Raw genomic sequence first — 14,602 nt, forward strand, 5'->3', positions numbered from 1 at the left:
TAGTGTAGGGTGTCCTAGGAGGCTTGATTCTCCTGTCACAGATTTGAGGACAGTACACATACAATACATAGAACAGTGCAGAGATAGATATGTATATGTATTTATCCTTCACTCATTCTCTCAATCAAGATAAATATGTTTACCATAACTGAAAGAACTATAAAAGATATATTTATCCGATGCAATTGATTTACCACCTTGGTACATAGGTCCCTTGAAAAAATCAATTTGTGACTCAAAACATGGTGATTTCTCTTGATTGATGAATAAAACTGTCTCATTACCCTTCTGCATAAAGGTGTTATTATATTGAGTATTTTTGGAGCTTCTTTTTTATTGTAGAAAGGTGGCCATACTGCTGTGACACTTCAGAGTTCTCTTCTGAGGTCTTCCTGCTTGCCCTTTTTATCTTCACCAGAATCATATCAGAGTACTAGAGTGACTGGCTCAAGATCACCCCATGAGCTATATGGACATTTGAACCCAAGGCTCCTCTGTTTTTCTCTGAAAAACTATCTACATCACACTGGCTTTTCATTTTGTGCCCCTCCTCTTGGTTGGATGCTTATTGCACACAATATTGATTCTTCTCAGGGCTGGCTTTTATGATTTATGAAATCATCCTGTGTGGCATGTGTGGCATCCTAACTTGCCACAAGAGTCCACACAGTATGGATGCTTGGCCATCTGAGGACTTCTGGTGAGACTGGTGATGACATCATTGCTGGACACCCTCACAGATGCCCAGGAGAGACAGGCAAGGCCAGGGCTCCCAATGGGGCAGGGCTGAGGGAGGCAGGGGGTTCAAAAGGAGGAGAAGGGGTGAGAGGTCAGAACAACAGGAGAAAGAGGCAAATTGGGACTCTCTAAATGGAGCAGAGAGTGGAAGAAGAAGTGCCACACGAGAAGGAGTGATGCAAGGAATGGAGACACAAGAGGAGTTAGCACAAAAGCAGGAGGGTGCATGGGAAGGAAACAAGACTGCAGAGGCTGAGAGAAGAAGGGTCAAAGAGAGCAGAGTCCAGTCTCGAGCTGCACAACAGCACAAATCCTCCAGAGGTGTCTGACCCTGTGCTGTCAAACTGGCTTGTGTCCCTTGCTCAATGCAGCCTTTCTTCCCAGGATGTTACAATGGCATTAGATCAAGAAGCTCCTGGTGAGCATCTCGGAATTGAAGGAAACTGTCGGTACAATAAGCCCTGATGTAAGGGCCTGTTGCTGTTTTTTAAATTGTTCGGCCAGTTCCATGAGAAATCCCCCCCTTAGCAGCGGACCAACACCTGAGACTGGTTTACTGTCCTGATATAGCCTGCCATGTCTTACCCCTCCGCCCCTCAATGTGTAGTTCCTCCTTTGAGAAGGGGCATGTGAAGGCCCACACTGTATGTTTCATAGAAAGAAAAGTATCAAGGCAAATCATATCTGCTACCAGTAAATCAATAAATAAATGCATGCCAATATTCTTGTTTGGAAGTTCAAATACAATTTAGGATCCTCATTAAATGAAAACAAAGATCCCAGAGCATAGTCTATGGATGCCCAAAGCAAGATTTGTCAGCCCATCCTAATAATGCGACTGTCCCCTTGTTCCATCACATTGAAAGGTTTCATTTCTTCATGACTAAATCATGTGCATTCAGGTATGTATTGCTGTATCAAATGTGCTGTGCATTGTTCAGGAACTATTTCCAGCAGAGTTAGTGTCTCTTGTATTGAAGTGTGCCTGGGAGAGAAAAGTCAAGAGTGTTGACATAGTCAGATACTTGCTTTTGCTCCTGGACCTGACTGAAGGCCATTAAAAAGACTCTTCAGTTGATTTCAAAGAAAACTTGAGGTGTTCAATTATTGTTGTTATCTTCAGAGCTTTAAGGTATCTAGAAAGTATATCACCTGTTTGAAATAATGTGTCATTATAATGTAGGAAATAACTTTGCAAGACCATTGCTTGCTTTGAGGGGGGAAAAATACTACAAAAGCTATGTTCTTGTTTTGAAAACGTGACTTTCTTAAGTAGATGTGGCCTGATTATTCGGAAGACCTGAATGTCTTCATCATTCATGGTTTTCAGTGTATCGTAATCTTATTTAGCTGGTGCTGATTAAGGCTGGAACATCTGTCCTTAACTTATGTGATACTACATTTCACATTTTGAATTTGTAGCCTTGAGAAAATGGATGACATTGAATGATAATCATTCTATTGTTGTATTAACAAGCTTATCTCAGTGTTGCAAAAGCCTGCTAGTCAGCTAATTTGAAGTACTATTGTTCTCATTCTTGTGGCCTTGAGAACTGTCCGAAGGCTAGCTGCAGTCTGTTACAGAAAAAACCAACAAAGAGTCTTGTAGCACCTTGGCCCAATCCTGTTGGGTCCAGCAACCAGCAGAATGCACATTATACTGGCCACAACTGCTGCAAAGCAGTCATAAAGGGTGCTCTGGCACAATGTCTGGCACAATGTCTGGTACAATGTCTGAGCAGTGGCAGGAAGGCCAAAGCCTTCCCATGGGGGATTGCTAGCCACCTGCCAGAGCAGGTAAAACCATGGGGAAGGCAGTAAGAGTGACAGGAAGGTGGAACAGAGCAGGGAGGGGGCAAAACTGGGCTGGGCGGGTGGAATGGGGTGAGAAGGCTGTGGGAGGGGTGGATCTGGTGGCAATGGTTCACACCGGTTCCTATCCCCTTTGGAAGCAGGCTCTCTGCCCCCTTTCTTTCCTTGGACCTGAGTCAGTTAAATCGCTGGTGCGGGTCCAAGGAGACCCATTGCAGAACCGGACACTTAGTGAGATGTAAGGGAATTTAAATCCCCTTTCCACTCCAAAGCTTCCTGATCGGCACACGCCCCTGCTGGATACAGCGTGTCCTTTTTTGATGTGACTGCACCAACAGGTGTGGGAAAGGATAAGATTGGGCAGCAAGTAATATATTTCAGCATCTGCCTTCATTGCCTACCTCTTTAGATGCATGAAGTGGACTGTAATCCAAGAAATCTGATGCTGAAATTTTGATGCTTAACCTTTAAGGTGCTACAAGACTCATTGTTGTTTTTTTTGTGTGGCCTTGGTTAATAGCATTTCAGGGTATGTTTGCTTGGAGACAATGGAGATTGTTTGCGTGCATAAGGTTTTCGGCTCAAGGTGAACTACCTCTGAGCTATAGACATTTCCCAAATGTAAGTTCCCATTCTCTTGCATTGGTGCCTTAGCATCCAATTGGAAACATAGCCCTGTCTGTGGTATGGTAGGAATAATGTTATAAGAATTAGGCTGCAATCCTGACCACACTTTCCTGAGAGTAAGCCCCATTGAACAAAATAGGACTTACTTCTGAGTAGACCTGGTTAGGATTGTGCCCATAGTGAGACAATGGCTGGGTTCAGATTATCTTCTAAACCAGGGGTTGGTTTAATAATAATACAAGTATTTATATACTGCCTTTCTTGGTCTTTATTCAAGACTTTATTCAAGGTGGTTTACATAGGCAGGCTATTTAAATCCCTGTAGGGATTTTTACAATTGAAAGAAGGTTCTATCTTCCAAGAACCACAACATTCAGATGTTTCTTTCTTGATCTGGTCTCACATTCTGGCCTCCATCCTCCCACTCTCAGAGCAGATGGAATAGCTCGGCTCAGCTTGTCAGCTGCTTCAAGGTCGCCCGGTGCCGGTGGCTTCGAACTGGCAACCTTGTGGATGTTATCTTCAAGCAAATGGAGGCTCTACCCTCTAGACCAGACCTCCTGCCCTCCTGCCCAGTTTATCTTCTTTAAACTGGCCGGATGTTCAGCAGTGACATCGTAACATCAACTGATTGATTTAAAAAATTGATGTTGCTGGTGCAAGTGTATATTGACCAGTGAAGATGGATTTGGTCCGGAAAGGGGTTAGGATTCGGCAGGTGCCACTACCACTGAACCTTTCCTGGCCCCAATCCACCCTTCTCTCTGCCCGATTACCTCCCCGCTCTGCCCACTCCACCCATTCCATCCTTTCATTAAGCTTTCATTACATTTTTTTAAAATTCTGTTAATGTCTTACTGCCCTCAGTTTATTTTGTAAAATAAAAGAAGAGCAAGATTATTAGAAGACTTAACTATATTAACTCTTCATATGTGGTGCTTTGTCTATGGGTCAAACTGAATTATGCTAAGCATATATTTAATGCAAATGCATTAACAAGGCTTGATGTTATTTTTTCTTAATGAAGTAGCAACCAAATTGTTTGTCCTTGCCCGTGAAAGACCACTGTGTGGAGAGAGTGGCCTCCTTTCCCCATATTTTGGCCCTGATGCACAGGGGGTTTAGTCCATCTGCTGTTTAAGCTAATAAAAAAGCAAGCACATCAGCACTAAGCCCAGCATTCAAGTGGCAGCCCAGTTCTAACTGGGCTGCCCACCCGCGGGACAGCAGCACCAAAATGGTCACTGCTGTATCCCATGGGGCCAGGGAGGCAGCAGAGAGGTCACCTCAGGGTAAGGGAACATTGGTTCCTTCACTTCAAGGCATTGGAGGGGGGATAGGATGTGTCAGCAGCCTCTGCTGCCATCTCCACCTCCCTCCTTGGCCTGAACCAACCTCCCCTGCCCAGTTACACCCCCTCCCTCCCTCTCTCCACCACCCAGCAATTCACTTACCCCAGTTGGCAGATACAGGTTCAGTGCCAGTGGAAGCCTCTCTGCTGATGGCACTGGTCTCCACACAAATGCAACATGCTTTACGGCACATTTGCGACCATGCATGCGCTTGTTCTGCCAGTAGGATCCAGTTTAGGATTGGACTCTTAGTATAATACTTTCAAGTAGAAATGGAAACAAGTGACTATGATCTCTTGGAGAAGATCAGATGAACATAGCTGTCACTAAATGGTCCTGTTCAATCAACTCAGGGGGCGGGATGGGAGGAAAAGAGAATTCAGGATTCTAAGAATTGCAGCATTCAGTTTATTTAAAAGGCTAATTTCTGTCCTTTAGGGGTACAAAGATGTGCTTCAAAGTGTAAGGGTGATGCTTGGAGGAATCTGAGCATGGGGTGGGGGCAGGAAGGTTGCATTGTCCTGCCGATTATTTTGTTCAGTTTTTCTGCCTATGTGTATGTAATAATGGCGGTGAACACAATCTACTATGTTCATCGTGCATACTATGTGCATATATATACACTTTAAAAGTGCAATCTCTATATTTATCTTAGTTACTTTGGTTGCCCTTCTCATTATGGGTCCCCTTGAAAGTACTTGGCAGATATTCTGCTTAAAATCCAGTACTCAATATTTCCAAGCAGTAAGGTCAAATGCTGCTATCACTTATTGTAACAGTAGGAAAAAAAAATAGTCATAATTTCAGATAGACATGACCTCCTTATATAGGAGTTTTACTCTTCTCATGAGATTGCATGATGTTGATTCAGAGATATCAATGGGCTTCATTAATGATGAGCTCCACAATAACTCTCATTTAGATGCATTAATGGCCTTTGGGTTATTTTGTAATAATGTTTCCATTAACATGTGACATGTCTCTAAATGGATTTAAAAACCTACAGTTATGAAAAGATTCTTATGTGTGGCCTAGTTTGCATTGGAAGAAAAAATGCTACTGTAGAACTATAATTAACTTTACACCCCATAGCTTCAATTGTCATACACAGGAATTGGGTGAGGTCAGGGGAGAAATATCTTCATCACCAGACTCTTAAAACTATTACCCGCAGAGCACAATGCTGATTATTGGAGGAAAGAGGCCAAAGGAGATCTCTATTGTAAATTCATTTCATATTTCTATCATATTGTTCAGAAAATAAAATTTGTCTAGACCTTGGTGAAGATCATAAATCAAGTGACCAAGGACATCTCCATCCCATAGTCTAGCCTGAAACCAGATTGAAAGGGGTCCAGATAATCTACTTATTCCAGATTTCCCTACCACCCACTTCATCTCCTTGCCAAAAAATGGGAAGTTTGACACTGGTCAGAAATTATGCAAGACTACTTGGTCTAGGGAGGATTTATTCAGGAGATGGGAAACCACTGCCACCTTTAAGACTTCTGGAACTACTCCATCTCTCAGGATGAATTTATTATCCTCTCCACCCATTCCACCAACCCCTCCCCCCAAGGGATCATAATATCCCCCCCCCCAGATCGTAATAACCATACTGCGCAAGGATCAACAGGACAAGCGGCAGGTTTCACACTCCAGAGAATCCTGCCCACATCCTCAGGCTGTATATATGCTGAAAAGAATCCTAAATAACTGGCCAGACAGTTGCCTGAGACACATCCATAGATTGTCAATGTGGAGTCCTAGATCTAATCTGAACGACTTTATTAGCAAAATGTTCTGCAAAAGCATCACAGCAGGCATTAAGAGAGTCTCCTGAGGTGTTACATATACAGGGTGAGTCTCGTTATTTGCGAGGGTTCCGTTCCTAGAACTTACGTGGATGGCAAAAAATGGCATTAAAGCAAATCCATTAAAAAAAAAGTCTCTTTGCTAGGCAATTTAAAAACAGCCTTACTGACCTTTGTGATGTAAAACAGAGTCTTTAGACAGACAATCCATCAATCAGTCTCTCTCCAGGTGCTTAGAAAAGCTTCACTCTGATCCAGCGACCCCTCCCTTCACCCAGAGCGCAGCGCTGGGAAAGAATGCAAGTGAATATCTTTCTTTCACGTGCTCAGAGGGAAGGGAGGTGTCATTTGCCTTGGAGTGAAGCTATTCTAAGTGCCTGGAGAGAGAATGATTGATGGATTGTCAGCTAGCTGCCCTCTCTCGAATTAACAAGGCTATTGTTAAACGACCTTTTCCCTTTAATTTAAAGGGTCCTTCTCATCGCTTTGAGATAAAACCACGAGTGAAAAATCCGTGGATAATTAGGTTATACCTGTAATATACTCTGTACAGTGCAGAACTGCGCCACTGGATGGCGTCCTGCAGCAGAAGGCAAAGAGGGCCTTCCTCACCTGCATCACTGCTGCAAAATAGGCACTATGTTGTCCTCTTGCCTGAGCACAGTCAGATAGGTCTTGCGTCTTCCTCCATTATCTGGATTTTCACTATAAGAACTGTTTTATGGAACAAATAGGTACAGATAAATTAAGGAAGAGTATATAGAGTTCAGTCTGAGAAGCTTTAAACACACAACAAAAGGCAGTGCACTTGCTTCTTGGAAGGTACTGTGCCTCTATTGTCCACGAAGGCAAGCATTGCCCACCTTTTAGATACAGTAGAAGGGCATAAAAACAGCAACACCGCTGCTTTATCATCTACATTGTAGTTGTAGATTTTATAAATCAAAACAGGATGAACTAAGAGCAAAGATTAGGGTACGAGTCTGTCATTCACTTCTCTCTTGGTGACCATTCACAAGTGATTGGTGATGTAAGAGCAGCCAGCACATCTTAATAGATCCAGAAATACACTCTGTTCAAAGTGATGGGTGGGTTGTTGTATAAATAAATAAATGTTCAGATATCTGATTTCACTTTTTCTTTAATGACATGCTATTAAGTTACATAAGGAATAGGAAGAATCTATCAACCAGCCTGCTGTGGCTATAATTTAAGCTGGTAAATAAACAGCATGGGACTGCAACTAGAAATAATGGGGCATTCTGCTTCTAATACTGTAAACCTAAAATGCATTGCTACTTTTGTGGCTCTATGGATCAATTTCTCAGTAATTTCTAGATAATTACCTTATGTTTTCCATTTGTAACAATAGATGCTTTCACCTGTGCATTTGGCTGTGGTTCTTCTTTGTGTGGCATATTGATCAAAACTCCTCTTCTGATTTATTCTTCAAGGAGTCCATATTAGATACAATCTTTTGTTCATTGAACAGACAGTCAGTATTGGGAACTCATGTCAGTGACACGGACTTGAGTCACGGAAATGTGTGATTTTTGCTGACTCGGCGACTCATGAGTCGTGTGCATGGCAGACTCTGAAAAAGACTCAGCACTCATCCCCACACATGCTGACTCAAGTCTGCCTATGTCTGGGGGTGCTTGCTTACTGTTTCCGTGGCATGGAAAACCTCATGGGGTCATAATTCTGAATGGTGAGCAACAGAGAGTTCCAGCCAGGAGACAGGAAAGGGTTAATGTGAGCAGGAGCAGGGAGGTGCGACTAGGCTGTCATTTCCCATCTCTGATAGGAAGGAAGGAGCGAATGATCATTGGACAAAGTATGAGTATTCTCATATTTTTATGGGCTGAGATAGAGCTGAAGGAGAAACCAGTATGACTGGTGGGAGGAAGGGAGCCTTACTGAATGACCGGCTGCAGTAGGACTATTTCTGAGTACGGCTGCAAAGGATTGGGTCGTCCTGGTAAGCCTCCCAGCTGCTGCTCCTGACCCTTTTGCCACTTCTGTCCCTACTCTTGCACAGTCCTTCCCATCCCTCCCACCTTGTTTACAGATGGCTGGGGACATCAGGGGAGCGTTCAGAGAGAACTCCAACACACTCAGAGCCTGGCAGCAGCCCCATTTTTCCACAGCTGACTTTTTAAAGGAGGGGTGAATCAAGTCAAGTACATTAGAGTCACTAAAGAGTGACTCAGAGACTTGGAAAGTGCCCCCTTTGTGACGCTTTTTAAAGTCGATCGTGGAGAGCAGTGAGTTGGTGACTCAACTTGAGTCAAGCTGTGCTGAGTTTTTCCATCCCTGCAGACAGTCATATGCTGAGGCCACTTTTAGCAAAAGGAAGTTTTTGATAGCATTTTGTGACAGGAATTGTTTAATACTGAGACACCATCTTCTGAATATATAAAACAGGATTAATTTGAAGTCCTACTGAAAGCCAGTGTGGTATAGTGGTTGGCCTCTTGGACTAACTTTGGGGAACCCTGAGTGCAGACTCTCACTCTTCCATAAAGCTGACTAGATGATCCTAGACCAGTTACTATTGCTCAACGTAGCCTGCTTCATTGGTTTGTTGTGAGGATAACTGAGGTTAACTCATGTATACCACCCTGAGCATCTTAGAGGAAAGGTGGAATATACAGGTGGGACCTCGGAATCCACTGATTTGACTCACCACTGATACCAAGGTCCACCTTTGAATGCCTTGCAACAAAAAAGCACCAAAATCCAATTTCCTACATTTGTGCTATTAAATAATTGTAATTTAATTCCATGAGATTCCATTAGTCACCACATCTAGTGGCTGCATCTGGTATAGCATTTATCCCAATGCATTCTGGGGTGACGATGGAGGAGGCAAGAAACCTGGAAGTGGGTTTTTTAAACTATATTTCCACTGATTTTTTTTAATCCACTGGGTGTTCCACAATGGAACCTCAGTGGATAACAAGGCACAACCTGGAAATGAGAATCTTAGCATGACAGTATAACAGATGCCTCAGTTAAGCAGAACTCCATTCATCCCATTCTGGTTATCCATATATATGTTTTTCATGCAACATCTTGTCTACATAATTATATGCAAACCTCTAATTAGCTAGATATGTGTAGTATTCCTCATATCCTTTCTTAATACCTTCTCTGATTATTTCCCTTCACCTAATATTTGCACATTTCAAAAAAAAAACACAAATGAAATGAATTAGAAATGCTTTTTAAAAGTGGTCCATAAAGTGTCTAGGAAGTTGCATGAATAATAGAGATGAGAAGACTTTGACCCCGTGGTGTTTTGTTGATCTTCCAGACATTGAGTCCGCCTTGCATTCCATACTATCTGTCCTCTAACTGTATATTATGGTTGTCTAATTTCAACATTGGTGCAAGCACAGTTGGCTGCCATTTGTTGATTTTCTTCATCTCCTGCATCTATGCACAAGATCCTGCATGCTGAAAGCACCATTTTTCATTTTTTACTGTGTGATGGTGTGCTATGCGTAAGCTCATGTTTGCATACGTTTAAATGGGAAGCAAATAGATATCCCATGTGCATTAAAAATGCACAGCATTATGGGGAGCAAAAATCTAATCTTCATAGCATTTTGGTGCAGATGAGAATGAGCATAGATATCTGAACTGAGTGGTATCTTTTCAAGTAAAAACATTTCACACAGCATTCAATGTATATGCAATTTCTTTTGCATGTGACTTCCAAAGCACATGCAAAAGCACACATGTACGCACACACATTATAATATAATGCATCTATGATTGGAAATAGGTAGTTGAGACTCAATTGGGGAAGCAGTTCAGAATGAGAATTTCATGAATAACCCTAATAGCACAATGCTAATAGTGCTAGCTGTTGTAAAAGTGCCATAAAGCACGCTTACAATGACTCGTGAGTAGGCAGCGCCAGCGGGAAGTCGGTTTTCCAGAGAAATACATTCAGGTGACACAGTAATCAGTTTTTCAATTTGTATTGTCCTGCTTGGTAGATGTTTATTGAACAAAACAAGCTAAAAAGGCAAAGCCAGCTTCTGCTACAAAATCTGGGCCCTGATGATCAACTTTTGAAAGCTCTGGATGAAAATGCTAAGCTGTCCCAAATGCTGGAGGAAGAGAGATTGCAGCACCAGCAAAAGGTAAGTGTTGTGCTCTCAACAAGCACCATGCTGTAGTGTGTAATAAAACCAAAAGCAACCCCAAAACAAAACACACTGTATAAATCTGAAGAATATTTGTGCTGTAAGTTTATTAAATTAGCAAGACACCAATCTCTTTGCAAAAGTGCAGATTTTAAAAGATGGAGAGTTATAGTACCATTGGCAGCCACATTTGAACTTGGATTTTTCTCCATTAGGCCTGCTCAACTCACAAAGCTAAACACAGCGCACTTGTTACAAATGATGCCCCAGTGTGAGCTAAGTAAATGTCGGACTCTTAGACCATCTCCCATCTTGGCAGTGACAAGGCTGAGACCTAGTTAGCTTTAAGGAAGTAACAGCATGTCCTTAAATGAGACCCCCAAAAGATGCAGGTAATCTGTGGATGTGAAAAAAATAACTTTGGGTAGTGTCTTAATTAACACTTCCCCTCTCAGGGCCTCCTTCTGAAAGGGCCTTTCCTAGAAACTCCCTCTAGGAAAGTAAGGATCATTTTGCTTGCACAAGGCATCTTTTCCTGGAGGGAGCTCCCAATGATGAAAGCACAAGTCGGGATGCTGCTTTTTGAGATTACCCAATGTGCCATCATGGACAACCCAATCCTATTGGGCTGTTGGAACTAGTGTTCAACTGTATCCAGGATTGGATAACTGCTTCACAGATGTCACAAACAGTGCTCGGGCAACATGCAAAAGTGTGTACTTCCAGAATGCCTCCCGAGACGCTGGAGCGGCCCTGTACACAGCAGTGAGGCAAGTAAGGCCCACCAGACAAGCTATGTTGGGAGGGAGGGCAGAAGGGTGCAGGGGGAGGGTGGAATGGGGGAAGGACGGGGGTGTGACGGAGCTGAGAAGGGTGGCAGCGCAGGCAACTTGCGCTAGATGCTATCCCCTCTGATAGCAGCCAACGCACTTTTTTGTCTCCTTGGATTTGCATCACCCAAAGACCTAAAGTCCGAGGAGACTCATTGGCATCTGGAGGCTTATGGAGGCCTCCGGATTTCTCTCCCCCCAGCCTGTTTTGGTGCAGCTGCATGCTATGGCAGAAAAAAGGATAGGATTGGGCCAGAAGATGGATTCTTAATGGATTTGTGGCCCTTGAAAACAGAAGATTAGTTTCAGGAATCATTTAAAATTAGTATGAAATGGGTTCTCTTTGCTTCAAAACGATGTGAAAGAGGAACAGAACCTTTACAGAAGTAAAGTGACTATAAATACTGAAAAATGATTTGAGATAAATACTTGGTTTGTATTGGTTTTAATTTGTGGTGGGGATTTTTGCAATACGTTATGATGGGAGTAATGAATTCGTTCATTGTGGAAACTGTTTCAGAATAGTTAAGAAGGGAAAATTAACATTGCTTGTATTTAGGCATGGCAACATGAAAACAATGTTGATAACATGGATGCATCAGTTTGTTAATGTGCATTGGAAGTAATTGCCAGCTCCTGAGAGAGGATTATTTTCCAAATTTGTCCAGGTTGCATACGTGAAAGAACAGAAAGGTTTTTAACTGTGTTTGGGCAGTTAAATTCAACTATTTTAAAAGTCACCCATTGCAAACAGCAGGGGTTAGGAACAAGTGTGCATGTGAGAGAGTGTGGATAATAACCTCTAACAGATGGCAGTCATTTAATAACTTACATTAGTATTTTATTGCTTGAGATTTAAAACAAACAAATCCTGTGACAAAGTGTTCTCTTTATTTTGCTTTTTAAACCTCCTTCTCAACATTTAGGCACTTCAATTCTGGAACTGTTTTTTATAAAATAATCTTTGAAAAACATGATTTTGACTACAGGCTAAAAATTGATGAGATCTGAATGACTACCTAGAAGGAACATTTTCCAGTTGTTTTTATATACAGTAATTTACAGTTTGTACCAACATTGGATTGTATTCTTAATGGATTTGTTCATCTAAGGAACTAGCAAGCAGGAAATGAGCATGCTGCATGTTTAAAACTGTTTTCTACCTGGCACATCCATGATTGTCAGCAATAGAGCTGGCCAGCATCATAACCAGGCAGTTGAAGAGGGACATAGGAAACTGCCTTGTGCTGAATCAAATTCGTCTGTTCAGTTCAGACATGTCAGTACAGTGGCTCTCCTGGATTTCAGAGTCAGGGATCTTTTTCTAGTCTCCAGTTCAATCCTGGAGATGCCTAGGATTGAACCTGGAACCTTCTGAATACAAAGCATGTGTTCTCAGCTATGGCCTGTCTGAGTATTCAAATCGCACAAAGCATCTGATAATTTCTGCAAAACCCCCCAAAATGTGTCCTATCATTTAAGCAAGATGGTCTCTCTAGGCCTTGTGGGTGGGAAGTTCTTGTGGACTGAATCAGGGCTCTAACAGTTGCACAATGAGATGGGGCTTCTTTTATACACAGGTCTTCCCCATGCTCCCTAATGTTTGTTATTTTGTTTTCTTAAATGCTATGGCCCATCATGTTCTGCATGTCACAACTCCATCCATCTCCTTTAAAAAGCAAAGCTCAGATTGTGCAGTCAGAATGAAATAGAATACTACTTTAATTAAGCAAGTGTGCTTTTCCAGGAATCTTGGGATTCTAGAGTTTCTTTTTAAAAAAAACAACACCAAGGTTTAAAAAAGAATGAGATACATCTGTCAGTGCTGGGAATAGTGACAAACTATTAAATTAAATTAACCCCTGCTAATTGGGTAAGAGGCACTTTTTCAAGTGGGTGCTCCTTTTTTTAGCAGGGGGAGAGTAACTGGCCCACCTCACCCAGCACTGTCTGTTCTAGTGGCTGTCTGCTGGTATTCATTTGCATCTTTTTAGATTGTGAGCCCTTTTGGGACAGGGAGCCATTTAGTTATTTGATTTTTCTCTGTAAACCGCTTTGTGAACTTTTAGTTGAAAAGCGGTATATAAATACTGTTAATTAATAATAATAAATTGGATGTTCCTTATTTTTAGCGCTGTTATTAAGCTTGAATTGCTAATCACTAGACTAACAATAAACTGAGTTCTCTATGAGCATAACATGTTTCTAATATTTGCTTAAGGACCCAGACCTTCCTACTGCCAGAGATAGGATACTGGGTTGACCTGACCCTGTAATGGCTGTTGTTCTGTTACTTTAGTGGACGGGACCAAATATGTTGTTGATTTTCATTGTAATTGCATATTTGTCAATGGTAGGTGGAAGAACTGGAGAAGCAACTAGCTACTGAAGTTTTGCATAAAGAAATCAAATCCCTTAAACAACAGGTGGAATTACTAGAAGAAGATAAAAAGGAATTAGAGGAAAAGTGTCAGAATGCCGAAGAAAGAGTTAAAAACCTAAAGCATTCGGGTAATAATAAAGCTGATATTTTGCTTCTAGCATTAATATGACAAATGTAGATAAAATAGAATTTAAATGTGGTTTCATTGAAATTCAGTCAAGTCCATTTCCTATTATAAGGGGGTTTGCAGTACAGAATTCTGCAGAATTGTCATCTCCAAACTGTATTTACAAATAAAACTTCAAAATTTTGGAAAGCGCCATTTTTTTCAGATTTCCTCATGCTTAGTGTTGCAGTATATAAAGTATTTATTTTTAGGCTTGGCTAAATATTAAGATGGTTCATGGTTTCAAATATCCTAATTAACAGAACACAATAATTCAGAAGATGTTTTTAGATAAAATGTAGTTATATCATGCCACAGTGTCTAGTTAAGTGAGAACCTTTTCTCTCAAGTCCCTAAGTGGGAATGTGCTCAGATGTGCAAGTCACAGAGGGATTAGAAAGATCTTTGGAGACATTCTAGATATAGGATGTTATCATTATGTGAAAAGAAATGATTTAGTCCTACACAGTGAGTTGGGAGGAAACTGCTACAGACATGAAGGGATTTTTTTTCTCCGCCTTATGTTATGTGCCCTTATGCAGCTGACATTTTTAAAAGGAAATGGTGGGTTGACGGCTATGCAGAAGGAATTAACATTGCAGCTCCTATGGGTGTTAATGGCTAAAATCCATGGGAGCTCTGTGGCTAATTCCCTGCACATCAGGCTAAACATTTCCCCCTCACTATCTGACTGTAGAAACTGTCTCACTCGCTGACTAT

The 14,602-nt window shown here is 41.7% G+C and overlaps 1 protein-coding gene across 1 annotated transcript in view; it reads left to right on the plus strand.

Moving 5' to 3' along the window:
* The window catches only part of SHTN1 (shootin 1), a 65,993-nt gene that overhangs the window by 16,386 nt on the left and 35,005 nt on the right, over positions 1–14,602 (plus strand). Inside the window, exons 6-7 of the mRNA XM_066620157.1 lie at positions 10,354–10,500; positions 13,691–13,844. Coding sequence (XP_066476254.1) covers positions 10,354–10,500; positions 13,691–13,844 — 301 coding nt within the window. The remainder of the gene's footprint in view (positions 1–10,353; positions 10,501–13,690; positions 13,845–14,602) is intronic.

The sequence above is a fragment of the Tiliqua scincoides genome, chromosome 3 (genome assembly GCF_035046505.1).
Source record: "Tiliqua scincoides isolate rTilSci1 chromosome 3, rTilSci1.hap2, whole genome shotgun sequence".
Taxonomy (NCBI): domain Eukaryota; kingdom Metazoa; phylum Chordata; class Lepidosauria; order Squamata; family Scincidae; genus Tiliqua; species Tiliqua scincoides.